General features: G+C 42.6%; 1 protein-coding gene across 14 annotated transcripts in view; it reads right to left on the bottom strand.

Moving 5' to 3' along the window:
- The window catches only part of PCBP3 (poly(rC) binding protein 3), a 115,862-nt gene that overhangs the window by 28,567 nt on the left and 66,855 nt on the right, over window positions 1–20,440 (bottom strand). For 8 of the 14 annotated variants that reach the window (XM_068245263.1, XM_068245260.1, XM_068245267.1 and 5 more), the window contains exons 7-9: window positions 19,022–19,153; window positions 9,254–9,382; window positions 2,297–2,440 (exon numbers count right to left, since the gene is read on the bottom strand). In XM_068245263.1, the coding sequence (XP_068101364.1) occupies window positions 2,297–2,440; window positions 9,254–9,382; window positions 19,022–19,153 (405 nt within the window). The remainder of the gene's footprint in view (window positions 1–2,296; window positions 2,441–9,253; window positions 9,383–19,021; window positions 19,154–20,440) is intronic. The other 6 variants (XM_068245269.1, XM_068245266.1, XM_068245268.1 and 3 more) reach the window with 2 other exon arrangements.

Raw genomic sequence — 20,440 nt, forward strand, 5'->3', positions numbered from 1 at the left:
CAAATATAGATCACAATTTATACATAGCCATCTAAATTGTGATCTATATTTGTCAGTATACATTCTGTCACTTGCTTGAGAAAGGGGGATCCCCCCCCCCCCCCCCCCCCGAAACGTCGCATATCTTTGTGATAGATTACTTGAAGAATACTAAATAAAAGAGCACAATACTTCATTTGATGGTGCCGGCTTTACTCTTTTTCTGCTATTTATCCGTTTGGTACACGGACAGCCAAGGCACATCAGAACTGTTTATGGGAAGGAGTGCCTCCTCCTCACATTTATACTAACCCTATTTAAGTACTTATGGTAGGCATTTTGTATCTAGGATTACGTTTGGTTGTACAGTACAAAAATATGGAATGACAGTGCTCAGTGACTGTGACCATAATCAATAAAACTATAGGCTTGTTGTTCCAATAAAACCTAACAAATAAACAATTGGATAACTCAAAATAATCAATGAATGTAAAGTTGGGTTATTGTGTCAACAGAGTTTAGTGATTATGGTAGTCTTAGTTGGCCATTGTTCCTAAAGGAAACCTGAAATGAGAGGGATATGGAGGCTGCCATATTTATTTCCTTTTAAAGAATACCGGTTGTCTGGCATCCTGTTCATCTTTCTGGCTTCTGTAGTGTCTGACTCACACACATAAAACAAGCACGTGGCTAATTCAGTCAATCGTCAGTCAGAAACATCTGATCTGCATGCTTGGCTAACAGTATTAGAGGCAGATGATCAGCAGGACAGCCAGGCAATTTGCATTGTTTAAATGGAAATAAAAATGTCAGCCTCCATATCCCACTAACTTCAGACAACTTTAAGTAAATATATACAGTATACTTCAACAAAACTCAGCTAACAAAGAGTCCAACACTGATTCAGGGCAGCAGGTTCCTGTGGATTTGAACGCTTGCAGTCATTAAAAAGTTCCCACTAGGCCCTCAATTACATCTGAAATGAGATAGTCCTACTACATGTACCCTCCCATTCATGCACAGGATGAGTGACCGATAGCTCTGGATGACACTGCCGGCTTTTTGTTTTATGTAAAGTCAAACAGGAAAATATGAATATGTGTTGTGTACTCCAAACAATGCATGTTTAAGTGTGAACTTAAGTGCGAAGCACATTTTTAAATAATTTTTTTAACGTACCCACACCAATGCTGAAAAAGATTAGTTGTATTCAGACAATCCACAAACTCACAGCCTCCTTGGTATAAAGATATGAGGCCTTACCCAGTTCACTTTTTCTCCTCTGATCTGCGGTGCCAATATATATATATATATATATATATATATATATATATATATTACGGTAGAAGACCCAGGAAAATAAACACAGGGCAGAAGGAAAAACGAAGTGGAGAAATGCAAACTGTATGTATTTAGAGAGTTTAGCCTGTCTAATTCACCCCTATATGTGACTAATCACAAGTTAATGTTATCTCTCTCCTGTGTCACCTGACTGCCATGGCAGATAAGCTCATTTGAAAGCACAGGATGTTAACAATATGTCTTCTTTAATGAAAGTAGGAAGTAGACACAGTGCAGATTTATTTCAGGACTTGTATCAGCTGTAACAAAGAAATGTTTTTCTTTAAAGGTCATTATGCTGTTGTGTATCTTTTAGAGCAGATAGGAAGTTCTGAGTTCAGGTCCACTTTAAGAAAAAATTATCATTGTGAATGCAGGAGTGCATCCCGCATCTGCTAGTTTATGAATCTTTCAGCAACTGCACTAAGTTCGAATATAAGCTAGGTAAGGATTGCAAACATTTACCACCTAATAGCAGACTATTTAAAAAATTTAGACCAGATTTACTGGATTACTTATACTCTCCAGTGCTGTCAAATGTTCTCTAAACACAGTAACTTACCCCATGTATCTATGTTAGCATAAAATCGTGGCAAATTGTATCAGTAGATGTGTAATATTTTCTTTTCAAATACGGTAGGTGATAATCGTAGCTTTGCTTAGAATTGTCTTAGAATATGGTGCAGTGCTAAATGTGGCCACTAGAGGGAGAATATCTATAAGCAAAGATAAAACCTTTTACATACAGCACTCTGTACATTGCATACTGACACTTCAAGAATTGTAAATCTTTATTTCATGTTTGTGTTATGATTTGTGTGTTTCTGCACCATACAATGTTTTTCCTGTCTACTGCTCTCTGTAGACAGTTTTTTGAGCATTTAAGAATATGAAGCCGGCAGTGTCACTGAGCTTATTTTGATGAGTGAACACTTGCAGGATGAGAGAACATGCAAGAAAATCTTTGCACACTAACAGGCAGAGGCTGGTGCTGCAGCAATAGGCTGAGGTTGGCAGTGGAGGCACCCAGTGGGTCCGCTCTTACCTGACCACCTGCAAAAATGACAGGGGCGGAGGCGGGTTTTGGACGGTAAGGGATGGTGGCACCTTTTGGTGGGGACTAGGAGAAGGGACAGGAGAGGGAGAGATAATATTAGAGCACCCACCCAGAAAAAGACAACAAATACCACATGTACAGTTAATAAAATTACAGTGTTAAAAGAAAATAAAGACAGTTAAATTAGTATAATGTGTGCTGTGAAGATGTCTTTGCTATGGTTAAAATGAACCAGAGACGAAGCACCCTCATGTATTTTACCATATATATATATATCAGTAGGAACATTAGAGAAAACACCTACCCTGCTATCTTTCACTGTTCAGCTTGCTTCTTATCAGCCCTGATAAAATTCCCGACTGAGCATTCAGTCATGCTTTGCTCAGGAATCTTTATAGTTGAGTCTGTCCTCTCTAATGTCTTTTCAAGCCCAAGTCTGCCCCCTTCTGGCTCTGCTATAATGACTCAGCTATAAAGATTCCTGAGCAAAGCCAGACTGAACGCTCAGTCGGGATTTTATCAGGGCTGATAAGAAGCAAGCAGAACAGTGACGAATGAAACAGAGAGCAGGGTAGGTGTTTTCTCTTATGTTCTCACTGATATATATGGTAGAATACATGAGGGTGCTTCGTCTCTGGTTCACTTTAAATGACAAGCATCAGATACAATCAATGGTGAGTGCTCATACAGAAATCTTACAGGAAAATCACACATCTATGTATGCAGAGTCATGTCTGGTAAAGCTGCAGCAGTTACCTCTATGGGTCATATTTATAAATAACTACTTGTCAGCTAACAGATCAGCAGTTCTTCCTTCACCATATTTAACTACTTAAGCCCAACTGGACGAACATTCTCGTCCAGTTGGGCTGCGCGCACTCCCACGGGCCATTAGCCCAGCAATCAATGAAAGGGATTATAGATCCCTTTCATTGATCGAAGCCCCCCGCAGAAAAGCCGACATCAGACGCTGTCGTTTTTCTGAGTTTCAAAAAGTTCCTTGTCTTCATTGTTCTTCCTGGAAGCAGGACGCTTCCAGGATTTTTTCACTGTGGCCATCTTGTGGCCAAATAATAAAACTACACACACATCCATTTTTTAATAAATAAATACATTTTTTTACATTTATAATTAGCTGTTTACCTCCCACACCAAAAAATTACCCACATACAATTTTTAATACAAAAAAAGAAAAAAATTACAATTAAAAGAAAAAAAAAACCCAAATAGTTACCTAAGAGTCTGAACTTTTTAAATATGCATGTCAAAGGAGTATATTAATATATTTTTTTTAAATTATGGGCTTGTAAATAGTGATGGATGCAAATTGAAAAAAATGCACCTTTATTTCCAAATAAAATATCGGCGCCATACATTGTGATAGGGACATAATTTAAATGGTGCAATAAGTGGGACAAATGGGCAAATAAAATACATGGGTTTTAATTACGGTAGCATGTATTAATTTCAAACTATAATGGCCAAAACCTGAGAAATAATGATTTTTTTTCCATTTCTTTCTTAATATTCCTGTTAAAATGGATTTAGAATAAAATAATTCTTAGCAAAATGTATCACACAAAGAAAGCTTAATTGGTGGTAGAAAAAACAAGATATAGACCAATTCATCGTGATAAGTAGTGATAAAGTTATTGGCAAATGAATAGGAAGTGAAAGTTGCTCAGATGCAAAAAATAAACAACCCTTCGGGCTTAAGTGGTTAAAGGTGCCCACTAATGATACAATCATGATTGTACAATCTTACCACTTCCATGTAATATGAGAGACTACATAAGTTTACTACATATATTTGTATTTGAGCATACAAACAAGATTGTATCATTAGTGGGCCCCTTTAAACTACATGAAAGTGGTACGATTGTACAATCTTACCAAAGAAAGGTAAACTGAGTGAATGCACTATGAACAGATACTTTAGGTAGTCCCTCATTTTACATGGAAGTGGTAAGATTGTACAATCACAATTGTATCATTGAATGATGAGAATCTTATGATTGAGTGAATTTTGAAGGTGCATTCCGATTTTATATGGAGGACTCCATGACTGGTTGGCTCACTGGCTGCTTCGCAACTGAAAAGCAGTAGTATGAGGCCAATAGACTTCACAAATAGTATAATCCTCAGCACAGTTAATGTCACTCTCTTTGCCACCTGCAGTACCCAGTGCTCAAATGACAGATGTGGCCACCACCAGGGCACAAACCACTAACAGGCTATTAGTTGCAAAAAAAAGAGAGTATTCATTTATTAGAAAGAAATCACAATCACAAAGTTAAAACCAAAACTCACATTGAGGGTCCATGCACACTGGACCTCTCTTGCTTAAAATCGCACACAAAGGTATCTGTACAGAAACGGTGGTTACGTACACCTTTTATCACCTCACTTCAGGTGGTATGGAGTAGCCCGTTCTCCTTCCCGACCTAGGTTTCTGCTTCCGCCATCATCAGGGGTATGAGGAGAACAGGCGAAACGGCCTATTATATATAGTAAGGTAAATGCCGGCAATACAGGCATAGCGTGACTTCACTTCAAGAGGTCAGCAGACATGGCATCTCCGATCAGCTAACCTCTGACTGCCTATCAACAGCTTGTGATGAGACTACCCAATAGGAGCAAGCCAAATTCAGTCAGGTGACCCTGCTAAGCCAATCAGTGAATCTTAATGATTCTCTATGGCATTCTCCGTGCACTCATGTAATGGAAAGAGCAATTTACCCTAACAGGTACATGTAACCTTACTATATATCAGGGGTCCCCAAACTTTTTTAGTCAAGGGCCGGGTCAACATACTTTAGACTGCTGGGGGGCCAGAGTATACATAAAATGATGTAGAAAAACATTACATTGAACCTAGGTAGTGTAAACAGCACCTGAAACACAACCCCCCCCCCCCCACGCAAAGCATGCAGTGTTCAAAATACATACTGTATTTTCAAAAGTCCCCCAAAACAATCCCCTTTCCCAAGTAATTGCAAGGACTGCAAATTATCCACCCCTACAAACGCGTGTGCACACACTGCTTTTATAGTACCTCTAACCACACAACCCCAAAATCCCCCCCCCCCCCCCCAACCACCACCACCACCATGTTTTTGCGCACCAGTGAAGTAAAGCATACCCAGGTGACAGCCTGCCATGCAATTGGACAGCAGTGCCACCTATAGCAGAATTGGATTGGAAGCCAGCGAATTACTTCTTGCTATCTTTCATGTGGAAACGTGGTGACAGCACTGCTGTGGCATCAATAAGCAATACATTTTGTGTGGGGAGGGCCGGTAAAAAAGCCTCAGGGGGCCGTATTCAGCCCGCGGGCCTTAGTTTGAGGACCACTGCTATATATACTCGCCCGTTTAGCCTGTTCTCCTCATACCCCTGATGAGGGCGGAAGCCGAAACCTAGGTCGGTAGTTAGACGGTTAATTTTAGGTGTAGCGGGGGTAGGAGGGCTAGTGTTAAGTGTAACGGCACCCAGACAGGAGTGTTTAGGAAAAAAGTTTGATGGGAATAGTACGTGAATAATAGTATAATATTGGTAATATACAGTTATTGATATTAATACTATTGGCTACTTGTGCCAAACTCCTTAGAATATATAATAACTGTACACACATAACCAGATCCATTTTGCCTGCATGTCTGAACACCGTCTTATGTCTGTGTGTAGTGTGTGGGCACTGTGAGCCAACAGAGCTGAGAGTCTGTAACAGCCACACAATGCTTCTACATTCTGTTAAAGAACAGCAGCTTGTCGCAACATAAGATTTTTCAGCACTAGTTATGCAGTGGAAAATCCCACATGTAACTGATCCGTAAACACATTGTTAATGGAACAGATCATTATGTCCATGTGCGCTCTATTGATCATGCTCAGAGCAAAGTCAGTCTGCCAGAATACCAACTGCATGATTATTGATCACTGGTAAAGGTGACATCACCAGATATACACAGACCACCAGATATACACAGACCACCAGATATACACAGACCACCAGATATACACAGACCACCAGATATACACAGACATAGACTCAACATGAGTTATAGCAAATCCAGGTAAAATCTGCAAGAAAAAACAGGTTCTTAACTAGATAATTCTAGCTAAAATTCTTCAAAGTTGCAAGTTAGTTTCAAACTAAGGATGCTGTAACTCTTTATTCAAAACACACTAATACCACTTTAAAGAGACACTGAAGCGAGAATAAATCTTGCTTCAGAGCTTATATTCAGCAGGGGCATGTGTGCCCCTGCTAAAAAGCCGCTATCCCGCGGCTAAACGGGGGTCCCTTACTTCCCAAATCCCCCCCTGCAAAATCAACGACCAACTTCGTCGTAGATTTTGCTGCTGTTGAGGCAGGGCTAACGGCTGCAGCCCTGCCTCTCAGCGCCGTCTATCAGCGGCGCATCGCCGCCTCTCACCCGCCCCTCTCAGCGAAGGAAGACTGAGAGGGGCGGGGGAGAGGCGGAGATACGCGCTGATAGACGCCAATGGAGGCAGGGCTGCAGCTATTAGCCCTGCCTCACCAGGAAGAGATCCCCGGGACTCCACGAGGGGATTTGGGAGGTAAGGGACCCCCGTTTAGCCGCGGGATAGCGGCGTTTTAGCAGGGGCACACATGCCCCTGCTGAATATAAGCTCTGAAGCGAGATTTATTCTCGCTTCAGAGTCTCTTTAAGGAGTTTTAACCTGACTGGTGGTGTGCTAATAAAGAACTCTATGTACGCCTTGGCAGAATTGCTTTGATTGGTAAATATTGTTTGTTATTGTTATTTGGTCAAAGTAACACAATAACACGCCACCCTTCACAAGAAGTTCCTAAAGCACCAAAGGCTAACAGATCAACTGCTGCAGCTTTATCATCCATGCTCCATCACCTGCAAACCTTTTGGTTAAGCCATCAGTAGATACCGTCTTTAGGTAGTACAGCTTTGCCCAGTCAGCCAAGCTGTCAGTTGACACCATTTTCCCAGAATGCACTTGATGCCCCTCATTTACCACAACATTTACTTGTTTGCTATTCTCTTATTAGTATTGAAAGTCTAAGGAAAATATAGGAAATAGATTGCAGTTGATATCGTTTTAAAATATTGAATTTGTTTTTAAATTTGTTGTATGTATGTTATGCTCAGAGTCACGGTATAAAGAATACAGCAAAAGTTCAAACCTAATTCAAATGAAAAAAATATATATATTTTAGTGTGGTTAACGTTAGAAGTTCAGGGATTTTTATTGCAGTCCTGTATTCCCATCTGTGAGAATTTTCCACCACTTCCTCATTCCAAAGGAAGTGAAGAAATCACTCTTAAGATGGTAATGGAGTTAAATCGAAAAAGTGCGATACACTGATCATTTGTTTCAAACGTTACAACCAATCAAAAAAATTGATTTCAATTCTTACTTTGAAAAAAAAAATAAAAAATGAAAACATGTATGATGTGTGGTCACCTTAACAGAGACAGCACACTTTATTTGTAGAGTGGAGAAGAGTTAGAATACCCAACTAATTTTTAATGCCAATCCCTCATTTCCTGTCCAGGGGACTACCAGTTTTATGTTAAAGCCTCAAAGCTCTATGGAGGTCTCAGGGGCAGGAATCGAGGAAACATCTCTCCAAAAAAGACTGCAAGAGCATCAAATAAAGTGTTTGGACTTGATTCACAAAGCGGTGCTAACCTACTTAGCATGCCTAAAGACTTTTAGTAGGTTAGCACCACTTTGAGGGAAAAACTCGCGCGCAAAGTTTTACGCTCAAAGTCTTGCGCACGCAAAGTCGCATAGGGTTTAATGGCATTGCGCGCGTAAACTTTGTGCGCGTAAAACTTTACGCGCAAAACTTTGCACGCGAGTTTATTTTATCAAGCCTAAACTGAGTTTAGGCGTGATAATGGGCTTTTCACCAGCGTGCTTACAGTTAGCACAGCTTTGTGAATCAAGCCCTTTGTGTACAAATGGGTAAAATAATCAAAGAGAATTGGGACTCTACCTAAATGCAAGTGGGAAGAATAAGACAAATGTAATTTAGATTAAAACATTACATGGTTCATCTATGATGCTGCAACAAATTAGAGAGCATTTTCCACAATATTTAGGTCAAATTCAAGGTCTCTATATGTATACAAAGTATGATTCTATATGTATACTCAACCCCATTGTGGATATGGACATTCTCGTAACCTTCCTGAACTACAAAATGGTCTTAGGGACAGAAGGTCAGGGAAAATTCTCCAATAAGACATCAGGTAGCAGTAACCCCCCCCCCCCCCCCCCCTCAAATTCTATCGATGCTCCAAAGCCACATTTAAAAACACACTGGAATTGGGCTTCACAATAAAGTAGACAGTAATTTCCAATGGAGACCGGCAATAATGCAACTTGTCAGATCTGGCATAAAGGGTTTCCCAGTCCAGTTGCAGATTTACATATTGTCTTGCTAAGCGATCAAATGACCTGGTGGAAGTGAGTCCTTGACAGCAATGGGGCTTCTGATTTGTATTTTCTGTTTCTTACTGCTCTGTAGCTGGCCACCTCATATGCAGAGACAAATGGTAATTTACAAAGTACAGTAACCCATAGCTATCACAATTCAGTTTACTGTTCTCCAAGTAAAGATCAGAGAACTAAGCCCACAGGCACATTGCCATCATTGGCTTCTTCTACTTGCCATCAGAGCTTTTAGGGCAGAAGAGGGACTTGCATCAAAGCAGGTGGTAGCCAGGCCCCTAGTCACTCAAAAATAAATGCTGCGAGATTATGCCTATTAGATATTGTTCTTTGCCTTAATGAATGTGTGTGTGTGTGTGTTGAAAAAGTGTAGTGTGGGTGCATATACATTACCACTACTCTGATACACTGTACCTCCAGCATCACCACACATATCTGCTTCACACACTGGATGATGGCATCAGGGGTGCCGGAAATGGTCACTGCCCTTTCTGTAGAGTTAGGTAGCATATCTCCTGCTACCTGTACTTGAGCACCTGTAGACTACAGTAGGAAGAAAATACAATAATATACAATATATCTTCTTTTATGGCAAGTCAAGTTTTAGCATTGTTAATGTTTTGTAATCTATAGTTATACTTTTTCACACTCTAGCCTAATTGTTAAAGCCAAGCTTTGAAAAAGAACTTGACATAAGTACAAGAAATAATATATAGAGAAATAATGCATTATTGAGCCAAAAATACTGATGAACACAGTCTAATGCTGTATTTATTTTTATCAGAAAAATAAAAACCTCTAAATATCTATAATTTCAAAGCAAAGTTCAGTTGATGAGTAGACTGCTTTCTCCTCCATCTTCACCAGATCATGGGGACGTGTCCATAGTTGCTTTACATACTGGTTTGGCATACAACACACTACTAAAGCTTAAAGGATACATCTGGAAAAAGATAAAAAATCAGATTTACTTACCTGGGGCTTCCTCTATCCTTCCTCCATCCCCTGGAGGCCTATGTGTCTCTCACCGCAGCTCCGCTTTCAGGTAGTCTCCCGGGGTATCCAGGTCGGTGGCCTCTGCGCATATGCAAGTGTACAGCTGCACTGCTCGCGGTCACAATCCTGTAGCTGGGAGTGTGTTCTGCACAGAGGCAGTGCTGGCTGGGTCGGCTGCTACAGAGGGGATCCTGGGAGACCGGCTTGGAGCAGAGCTGTGGCAAGGAACATATAGGCTTCCAGGCGTTAGAGGAGGCCCCAGGTAAGTAAATATGATTTTTTTAAACTTTGTCAGATGTATCCTTTAAGTTTTAATAGTGTGTTGTATGACTTCAGTTTTACTTTAAAAGATGGTTTATTTCCTAACAAAAGAGGACTTTCACTATAAATTTTGCAAATGGTAATGTGATAATTGTTTAGAGTTCAATCTGCTGATTTGACTGGAAAGCTTTGTAAGTAGAAAAAGGACTTGTTTTGATGATTAACAGTAAATGTCGCTCCATAGAGAACCAAAAAAGCTAAATTACCAGCTGCTAAGTCCTGGGACTTTACTCTTCTAATGTTAGAGATTGTGATGATCCGCTCAGCTGGCTGCACAGGCAGACAGCTGTTTGTCCATTCCTCTAGTCTGTGGGCTGCAGGTCTCTGGAACAGAGACCTGTCTTTTCATTGCAAGTTTCTGTTCTGTTCTCTTGCTGGGGAATTTGCATACATTCGTTATGCAAATCCCCTACCTGCCTTCTTTGATGACTGGCACTATAAGAGCTTTATGTTTCCCAGAATGCTTTGCTGGTCATTTCCCTTCCTTGCTCAGTTCCTGATGGACACTGCTGGAGTGTCAGCCATTGCTATCTAGTATAGTTAATTCCTGGGGGTTGCTTTTGGCTCCCCTTCTAGCCCAGTCAGGTTGTATTATCTGTATTGCCTGTTCTGTCTTGTCTTGCCTGTTTGCCATTGTCCTGTCCCTATGGTGGTTGACAGGAAATGGTTCTGATCTACGTTCTTGGAGTATAGCTGGTGCAGCGGTTGCTACCAGCTATCTCTTCTGTTCTGTTTCCTGGGATCGCGCTAGCTACTTTGTGCTAGCGCTGGGGATCCTTCTGTTCTGTTTCCTGGGATCGCGCTAGCTACTTTGTGCGAGCGCTGGGGATCCTTCTGTTCTGTCTTGTCGGTCGCGATTGCGCTGTCACCAACGGCGGTTGATAGCGAATCGTTCTGTCTTGCTGAGATCGCACTAGCCGCTAGCGTTAGCGGCTGTGGATCTTTCTGATCTATGTTCCTGCTTGGATCACACTTGCTCTGGCGGAAGAGCGGTGGATCCTTCCTGCCTAGTTCTTGTTTTTCGTGTGTCTGTCTTGTCCGCTGCGCTTGCTACAGGCTCGGTGAGGTAACCGTTAAGCAAGCGCTCGCGTCCCCTGTTTCATGTTTGTCTGTTTATGGTTAGTTAGGCGTGCTTGTCTCTATTGTGCTTATCACGTGGAGATCGCGCATAACCGCGTGCACTGTTGCGAATGAGTGCGGTGTTCGCGGTTAGCTAGCGGTTGTTATTTTCCGTATCTCCTTATTGTATTTGCTGTGCCTTTGCTACCCTTGTATTCTATTCTGTTCTGCCTTGTGTCACGTCTCGCGATCGCACCTCTCGCGATCGCGTTCCTATTTCGTATCTGCTGTTGTGTGTGCGCGGTCGCGGAGTGGCGACTGGATTGGCGCACACACATACAACCTATCCCTTTGCTCAATCTCATTCGCAATCGCCTCTCTTGCGATTGCATTCTGCGCTTCGTACAATTCCTGTCTGGCACTTGTGGAGGTACAGAGGATTGGTTCCTCTGCACTCCCCAGCGCCATCTGCCGACAGGAATTTCCCTCTACAGGTGCGTAGCACCTTTTGCTGGGTTCCTGCAAATTAAACGCTTGTGGAGGATCTCCGCCGTGTCAGCGCACGCGTTGTGCGCTGATCACGGGGAAAGTTCCACAATCGTGACAGAATGACCAGCCAAACCCAAAACCCCAGTGTAGACGGAATTTCCGATTTGTACGATTTTGTCGAATATGGCTCTTGTACCTTTAAGAGATTTAAAAAACTTGAACCTGAATCAGCAGACGAATTTTTGTCTGAGTGTACGAAACTGTTAGCGAACCCTGAATTCCAATGCACCCCAGTGTCTACCTGGGCCCCCCAAATGGTCTACATTCTGTTGGGGGGCGAAATGTCAATGTGGGGTTATGATGTGTTAGATCATACCACCCTGAGTCAAAGACCCCTGGAATTCTTGGCCTTTTTAATTCACAATTGGCTGAGATTACCTCAATTACCATACCCCCTTAATGAGTTGTTGTCAGCAGCTCAATCAGCTGTTCCATCTACTCTTTCATCCATAAAGCAGCCATCCAAAGCCTCTAAGTCTAAACGTAAAAGATCTAGGAAGGCTTCACAGCGGAAAGATCCGTTGCCCATGGCAACCACAGATAGAGAGGTTATTTCTGTCAAGTCTGAAATGGGCAAAACCATGCATGATGATAATGATGTTTATAATGCATCTGCTGATCAGTTTCCAGGTTTTTTGCCCCAATCCAAAGCTTATGTGGATCCTGCTATAGGTAGGATCGCACACTATATTAAAGCAGTCAAAAAATCTGTACTCGTTCCTGATCCCCACCCATATGGAGATTATTTAGATACTGGGTTGTTCGAACCGCCATTTGCCTCATGGGAAATCGGGGCCTTGGTGGAGGAATTTGATTTGGATTGGAAAGCCTTTTGCGATTTTTACATCGCAAAAAGCGCGGATGTCCTGAACGATTGTCTTGACTCTGTGTGCCTTTTGATTGATTCTGATGAATGTGACAAGTGTGTTGTGGATCTGGTGATGTATGTGTGGCAGATCATTTTGGATGAATTACACACACACCAATTAATTGATCCCAATAAAGAGGTAAAAGATTCCCGTTCTGTTCCTGCTCCAGTTCCATCTGTAGACTGTGCGCACTATGATTGTTCATCCTTTGTTAAGTGTGCATGGGAGCCCCCGTTTGAGAAATGGGAGATCGAGCTCCTGGTCTATGAATTGGAATGTGATTGGAGATTGTTTTGCAATCAATACCGTTCTAAAAACGAAGCAGTTTTGTATGCGTGCATTGAGTCTGCGTGCACTTTAATCAAGACTGGTGAATGTATCTCTGACTTTGTGACTCCGCTGTTTGACGTGTGGAGAATGATTTTGGATGAACTACATGCGCTTCAATCTGCTAAAAACACATTGTCAGCGGACGATTGTTCCAATCCTCTGGATTTAAAGAAAGTGAGTTTTGAATGCATTCCCTTTCCCAAAGCAACTGAGTGTTTGAAGTCTGAGTGCAAGTCGTTCAGAGCAGTTGCTTGTGTGGAAGTTGAACCAGTGCGGTCTGATGTCGCCACCGCACGTATGGCTGCAAAAGGTCTGTGTGGTCCTGTGTCTAAGGAAGACAGATTTTTTCCCTCAGGATCTCTAAGATCGTCCGTTTGTGAGCCTGCCATGGGGAAAATTCCTAAGTTATGCAACTTTAAGAAAATTATTGATGTGTCTAATAAAGTTTCTCCTGTTGTTGTCGCCACTTCTTTTGCAAATGAATCTATGTCTTATTCTGTTCGCACCTGTGCAGGCCTGTTGCCTGATGACAGTTGCTCCAGTGTTTCTGTCCTAGATGCCTTGCAGTCTGCTCCGCAGATCGCGGAGGTTTGCGATATGGAAGCGTCAGTTTCGCAACCTAAAGCGATCGTGGATCCGCAAATTTTGCGTTCTGACTCCTCGGATTCGACCTTGTTAGCCGAATCTAAGAGTGAGACAGCGCTTCGGTTTTGCGAATCTGATGCTGAAGCTTCTTTGCCTTGTCCAGAGAAGCTTTCTCTGAACCTGCCCTGTACCATGAATGAAGGCATGATGTCCACTTGCATTGACATTTGCGAGTCTGATTCTGAAGAAAGTATTGACTCTCCACCCAGTACTCTGGATGAGTCAATATTGCCTTGTACAATATCTCCTGCCCTGCCCCTAGAGGCTCGTCTAGGTATTGCTGCTATTTTTACCTGTCTTTCTGCAGTTTTGGAGTTGCAAGCTAGTTTGATTACTACGCAGAGTTCTGGGTGCAGCGAGATTAAAGTTAGGGAGTCAGTGTGTGGTCCAGTGAATATTCCTGTACGTTCCACTCATGATGATGAAATTCAGTCTCAGTTTATGGTGGAACCTTCCCTGGGACATCTGCCCTGTTCTCAAAGTAAAGTTCCAGTTTTGCCCTGTAACATGGATAGTACAGAATCCTTCTTAGACAACTTGAAAAATGATGTTCCTGAGGTCTTGTTTGATGATCTGAAGGTCTCCGAGTTCCTCCCAAAGGGTGCAGAACTTGAAGGAGATGTCTCCTGCCCCCCAGGTCCTTCTGAGGTGTTGCCCACTTCAGTAGGCATTGCTGCCTTGCTGACTACTTTTGCAGCTCTTGTGGAGCTTCATTCATGTGTAGTCAATGATGATATTACAGTTACAGAAAATTCTGAATTTGAGTCTTCTTTTGAAAGACCAGTACCTGTGACCTTTACTCGTGATGATTTTCTGCCCGGTACTGGTTTTGGTCTTGTCGTGTCGGACTCTGAGGTTGGCAGTTCCCCGACATGTCCTGAGGTTTCTCCTGTACTAGTGTACCCCGATGTGCTCTGTGACCCAGAAAGCCCAAGTGTGCCTCGGTTACCAGCGTACTCAGATGCTTCCTCAGTGGAGACATGTTCTGATATAGCCTGCCTGCTTGCATGCCCAGAAGTGGTCCCTGAAAGTCCTGATCTTGATGGGTGTCCTGCTAATTTTGAGTCTGGAATGATCATAGGTTCCATAGGGGTTCTTGGTGGTTCTCCATGTGAGCCTGGTGAGCGTTCTGGCTTCTTGGGATCTCTGCGGAGCTTCAAGGCGTTCTGGGAGATTCCAGGAAAGGTTTTGCTTGGTGCCCTGAATACGATCAGCAATGGCTTTGGTGTTGTAAGGGACACTTCGAACAGGTATTGCGGCAGGTTTGGTATTCTTGGACGCTCCTTGGAAGGTGGTGGGTATTGTCTGGAGGGTGTCGATGGCTTCTTCTCTGGTGTCCACAGTCCTGATGGGTGTTACGCTGAGACTTGTAGTGCTAATGGGCATGTTTCGGTGGCTTCTGCTTCCGATGAGGTCGGTTTCGGATGGACTGACTCTGGAATTGGGCCTTGTCGGGCTGTCCTGACCTTCATGAGTCTTCAGTTAGAGTTTTGTGATGTTACCAGTCTTGAGGGATGTCTGGAATCCATCCCTAGAAGGGGGGGTACTGTGATGATCCGCTCAGCTGGCTGCACAGGCAGACAGCTGTTTGTCCATTCCTCTAGTCTGTGGGCTGCAGGTCTCTGGAACAGAGACCTGTCTTTTCATTGCAAGTTTCTGTTCTGTTCTCTTGCTGGGGAATTTGCATACATTCGTTATGCAAATCCCCTACCTGCCTTCTTTGATGACTGGCACTATAAGAGCTTTATGTTTCCCAGAATGCTTTGCTGGTCATTTCCCTTCCTTGCTCAGTTCCTGATGGACACTGCTGGAGTGTCAGCCATTGCTATCTAGTATAGTTAATTCCTGGGGGTTGCTTTTGGCTCCCCTTCTAGCCCAGTCAGGTTGTATTATCTGTATTGCCTGTTCTGTCTTGTCTTGCCTGTTTGCCATTGTCCTGTCCCTATGGTGGTTGACAGGAAATGGTTCTGATCTACGTTCTTGGAGTATAGCTGGTGCAGCGGTTGCTACCAGCTATCTCTTCTGTTCTGTTTCCTGGGATCGCGCTAGCTACTTTGTGCTAGCGCTGGGGATCCTTCTGTTCTGTTTCCTGGGATCGCGCTAGCTACTTTGTGCGAGCGCTGGGGATCCTTCTGTTCTGTCTTGTCGGTCGCGATTGCGCTGTCACCAACGGCGGTTGATAGCGAATCGTTCTGTCTTGCTGAGATCGCACTAGCCGCTAGCGTTAGCGGCTGTGGATCTTTCTGATCTATGTTCCTGCTTGGATCACACTTGCTCTGGCGGAAGAGCGGTGGATCCTTCCTGCCTAGTTCTTGTTTTTCGTGTGTCTGTCTTGTCCGCTGCGCTTGCTACAGGCTCGGTGAGGTAACCGTTAAGCAAGCGCTCGCGTCCCCTGTTTCATGTTTGTCTGTTTATGGTTAGTTAGGCGTGCTTGTCTCTATTGTGCTTATCAAGTGGAGATCGCGCATAACCGCGTGCACTGTTGCGAATGAGTGCGGTGTTCGCGGTTAGCTAGCGGTTGTTATTTTCCGTATCTCCTTATTGTATTTGCTGTGCCTTTGCTACCCTTGTATTCTATTCTGTTCTGCCTTGTGTCACGTCTCGCGATCGCACCTCTCGCGATCGCGTTCCTATTTCGTATCTGCTGTTGTGTGTGCGCGGTCGCGGAGTGGCGACTGGATTGGCGCACACACATACAACCTATCCCTTTGCTCAATCTCATTCGCAATCGCCTCTCTTGCGATTGCATTCTGCGCTTCGTACAATTCCTGTCTGGCACTTGTGGAGGTACAGAGGATTGGTTCCTCTGCACTCCCCAGCGCCATCTGCCGACAGGAATTTCCCTCTACAGGTGCGTAGCACCTTTTGCTGGGTTCCTGCAAATTAAACGCTTGTGGAGGATCTCCGCCGTGTCAGCGCACGCGTTGTGTGCTGATCACGGGGAAAGTTCCACAATCGTGACAGAGATCTGTTTAATGCCACCATATAGCAACATTCTACTCTGCTGGCAAAACATTAGCAGGGGGAGCAGATGCAGCACCAAAAACAAGGAAATATTACAACACATGTTCATTTAAGATGCGGGCTAGTGAGTGAAGGGGCTCTTTAGTTATTTTGCTATGGGGCCCCCATCACACACAAAGAAGAACTCCAGAATGTGTAGAACATCCTCATTAAGAAATAACGGCCCACATGCAATTGCGTTTTTCTCCTGAGTTTTCTCATCTTGTCTTTTACATAGGTTTCTCACTTCGCAATTGAAAAAGCACCTAAAAGAAGTTGAAAATGTACTATCAAAATTATTTTAAGTATTTTCTTGCTTGCTATTGGTTTAATTCACAAATTATCTATTTATTGTTCGCCGAATCATCAGAATTACTTTAAACTGCAGTATATTAAAGCATCTACAAGATGTCACTGTCTGTAGAATGATGGTGTGAATGATGGTGTGTTGTGTGTGTCTGCATGCTTTTCTTCAGTAAAGAGTTCTAACTTGTTATACTGGGTGCCTATCTGCGTGTACAGACCACTCTACTCCATCAGTTGGGAGAAAAGTTAGGAGAAAAAGTTAATTGTAATTTACTTCTTCTCCTTAGTTTTCACGCCTTGTTAATAAAATGCCTTTTAAACCTCTAAAGCAAGAAAATGCCCAAAGTAGTTTTGATAGTACTTTTCTACTACTTTGGGTACATCTTCAATTGCGAAATGCTGAAAAGTTATTTTAAAGAGAAGATGAAAAATTATCTCCTAAAGAGAAAACATTGGAGGAAAACGTAATTGCATATCGGCCTATGTATCAAAAATACTTTATTATCAGCCCAATGCTGCTGTCAGAAGACATCATCCTTGGAAAATTACCAACGTCCCCAGTGCATGACTAAGGGCTTTTTTTCACAGGAAATCTCAGTTGCTGTGATTGAGATTTTCACTTATTCACACTGTGCATTGTGACACGATTATTTTGCAACTGGGGAGTTTTACTGCACAATTGTACTGCACAGCTTTACTGCAAAACAAAAAATAGGAAAAATGTGTTTGCTATGTTTTTGCTTTTGCCATAACTAAAAAATATTCAGAATTACTGGTCATGCCAAATTATAGGTAAACTCATACTCACCTGCTCATCTCTCAGACAAGCAGACTATGTCGAACAAGTCCGATACAGTGCAGGAGAATTGGGCGTAGCCGTTGCCACCATAGATCATAATAGGAATTACGGCTATAGCGGCCGGCACATAGTGAGTAACTTTGGCCCCGTCAGAAGACGGAGCTTAAAGAGAATCTGTATTGTTAAAATCGCACAAAAGTAAACATACCAGTGCGTTAGGCGGGGACATCTCCTATTACCCTCTGTCACAATTTCGCCGCTCCTCGCCGCATTAAAAGTGGTTAAAAACAGTTTTAAAAAGTTTGTTTATAAACAAACAAAATGGCCACCAAAACAGGAAGTAGGTTGATGTACGGTAAGTCCACACATAGAAAATACATTCATACACAAGCAGGCTGTATACACCCTTCCTTTTGAATCTCAAGAGATCATTTGTGTGTTTCTTTCCCCCTGCAGCTATCTTCCACTGAAGTGTCAGGCTGTTTCTTCCTGCAGAGTGCAGACAGCTCTGCCTGTATGTAATTCCTCAGTATGTGAAAGCCCAGCCAGCTCAGAGGAGGATTTATCCAGCTTGTAAAAGATAAGAGAGAAGAGAGAAGCTGCCCTAATCTAAATAATACACAGGCAGTGCGCAGAGAGGGGCCTGAAGGGGGGAGATGCATCACAGAACCACAACACTGAAGAACTTGGCAGCCTTCCAGACACAGGCTGACAAGTCTGATAAGAGAGAGATAAGTTGATTTATTACAGAGATGGTGATAGTAGAACGTGCTGCAGTAAGCCAGAACACATTAGAATAGCTTTTGGAACTTGCAGGATGATAAAAAAACAGGATGCAATTTTTGTTACGGAGTCTCTTTAAGTTACTTTTAAAACACTGTAATTCGGCCGCCAGCAATAGCTGGAAGCTGAATTACATTATTCCCTACCATTCACGACAACCTGGAGAGGGAATAGTAATTAATGCCGCCTGGACATGTGCAGGAGCAGGCTAAGCCGTATATCAGCTGTATCCTGCGCCCAAGTCTCCCAGCAGCGTATTCATACGTACATGACTAAGCTACCACCACAAAAAGAAAAAACATTGAGATTAACCAAAGCTGGCCAGACTCTTATAAACACCACAAATGATTGTATTTGGTTGATTTAAAATACTCATTCCTACTAAAGGTAATAAGGGATTATGGAAATGGTAATATACATAATATATGTTGTATGAGTTTTGCACTTCGTGGAACTTTTCTTGACTGTCTCAGAAGATACCTGATGGATTTACTAACTCTATAAGTACACAAGTATACTGACCTCTCTGATTTCCTTAATCTTGGAGCCACCTTTTCCAATCAAGGAGCCACATTGACTTGCTGGCACCACGAGCCGTAAAGTGACAGGAGGTTTGCTGGTTGCAGTGCTATTACTCATTGAATTTATGATGTCCTAGAAAGAAAGGATATTGTATTCATTGCAAGAAATCCAGGCACATAGCTATAGAAAATGCTGCTTAGTGAAGGTGTCACATTGCCCTCTGCTGCACAGTAAATGTATGATACATTTGGGAATAGCAGTAGAGTATTGTACCCAGTGCTGGGCCGAAATTACGCATGAGCATAATTACGCATCGTAATTCAAGGTAAATTTACGTGTAAGCGTTACGCGTAACTTACGGTCTTACGCGTAATTATTTACGCGTAAGACCGTAAGTGGTATCGTAATTACACTGTCTACCGTAATTGCTAGGCATGCGTAATTTTACGAACACTTACGCGTAATTTTACCCGTAATTACTAACGTAAAATCTCCCATTTTCTAAGAGTAGCCAATCAGTCAACATCCTAAGCAACCAATAGTATCTTCTCCCGCCCTTCAGTATAAGCGTACGTTTTGACGCATACGAATGATATGTACGCAATAACTGTCACATTGACGGCTATTGCGTACATATCGTCCGCATGCGTCAAAAAATACGCATTAATGGGTATTACGGCACTACGCGTAACATCGTAGTGTAAGCGCCTTCATTACGGTATCCTTACGCGTAATTGCGTACGTTTATGCGTAATTACAGTGATGTACCGTAGATAATTTCCTTCGCCGTAACCGTAATTGCGTAATGCGTAATAGCGTAAAATTACGCGTAATGATCCGTAAGCGTAGATTTTTCCATTACGAGCAGCACTGATTGTACCTTGTCAGACATCAGAAAAATGTATAAATGGCATCATCCTGATTCAAAACGTATTGCTCTCATTTGGGAATATAACTAAATCAGGCTAAAATGTAACTGAAATATTCTAAATTGTCTTTGTGTTTCTTATCTATTGGTGATATAATAAAAGCTGAATTTTAACTTAATGTTCTCTTTGTGGATATATTATACACATACTCCCCTCAAAAGTCCCATTGATAGACTGTTTCTTTTGATACTTATGGCCAGTGGCGTAGCTAAGGAGCTATGGGCCCCAGTGCAAGTTTTACACAGGGTCCCCCAAGCACTCTATACATAACAATTGATATGGCATACCAAAACCTGCCAAGGACAACCACAGTATCAGAGATGCAAGAAGGGGATGGGGAGCAGTGTGTTAAGGATTACTACTATTCAAAGCATCTATAGAAGTGATTATTACCAGCACAGGACCAATAGAGAGCTAATACTGTGATAGAGGGTGCCCCTCTGGCCTAAGCGCCCTGATGCGGTCGCTACCTCTGCACCCCCTATTGCTA

Source organism: Hyperolius riggenbachi, chromosome 7, assembly GCF_040937935.1.
Source record: "Hyperolius riggenbachi isolate aHypRig1 chromosome 7, aHypRig1.pri, whole genome shotgun sequence".
In the NCBI taxonomy this organism is placed as follows: domain Eukaryota; kingdom Metazoa; phylum Chordata; class Amphibia; order Anura; family Hyperoliidae; genus Hyperolius; species Hyperolius riggenbachi.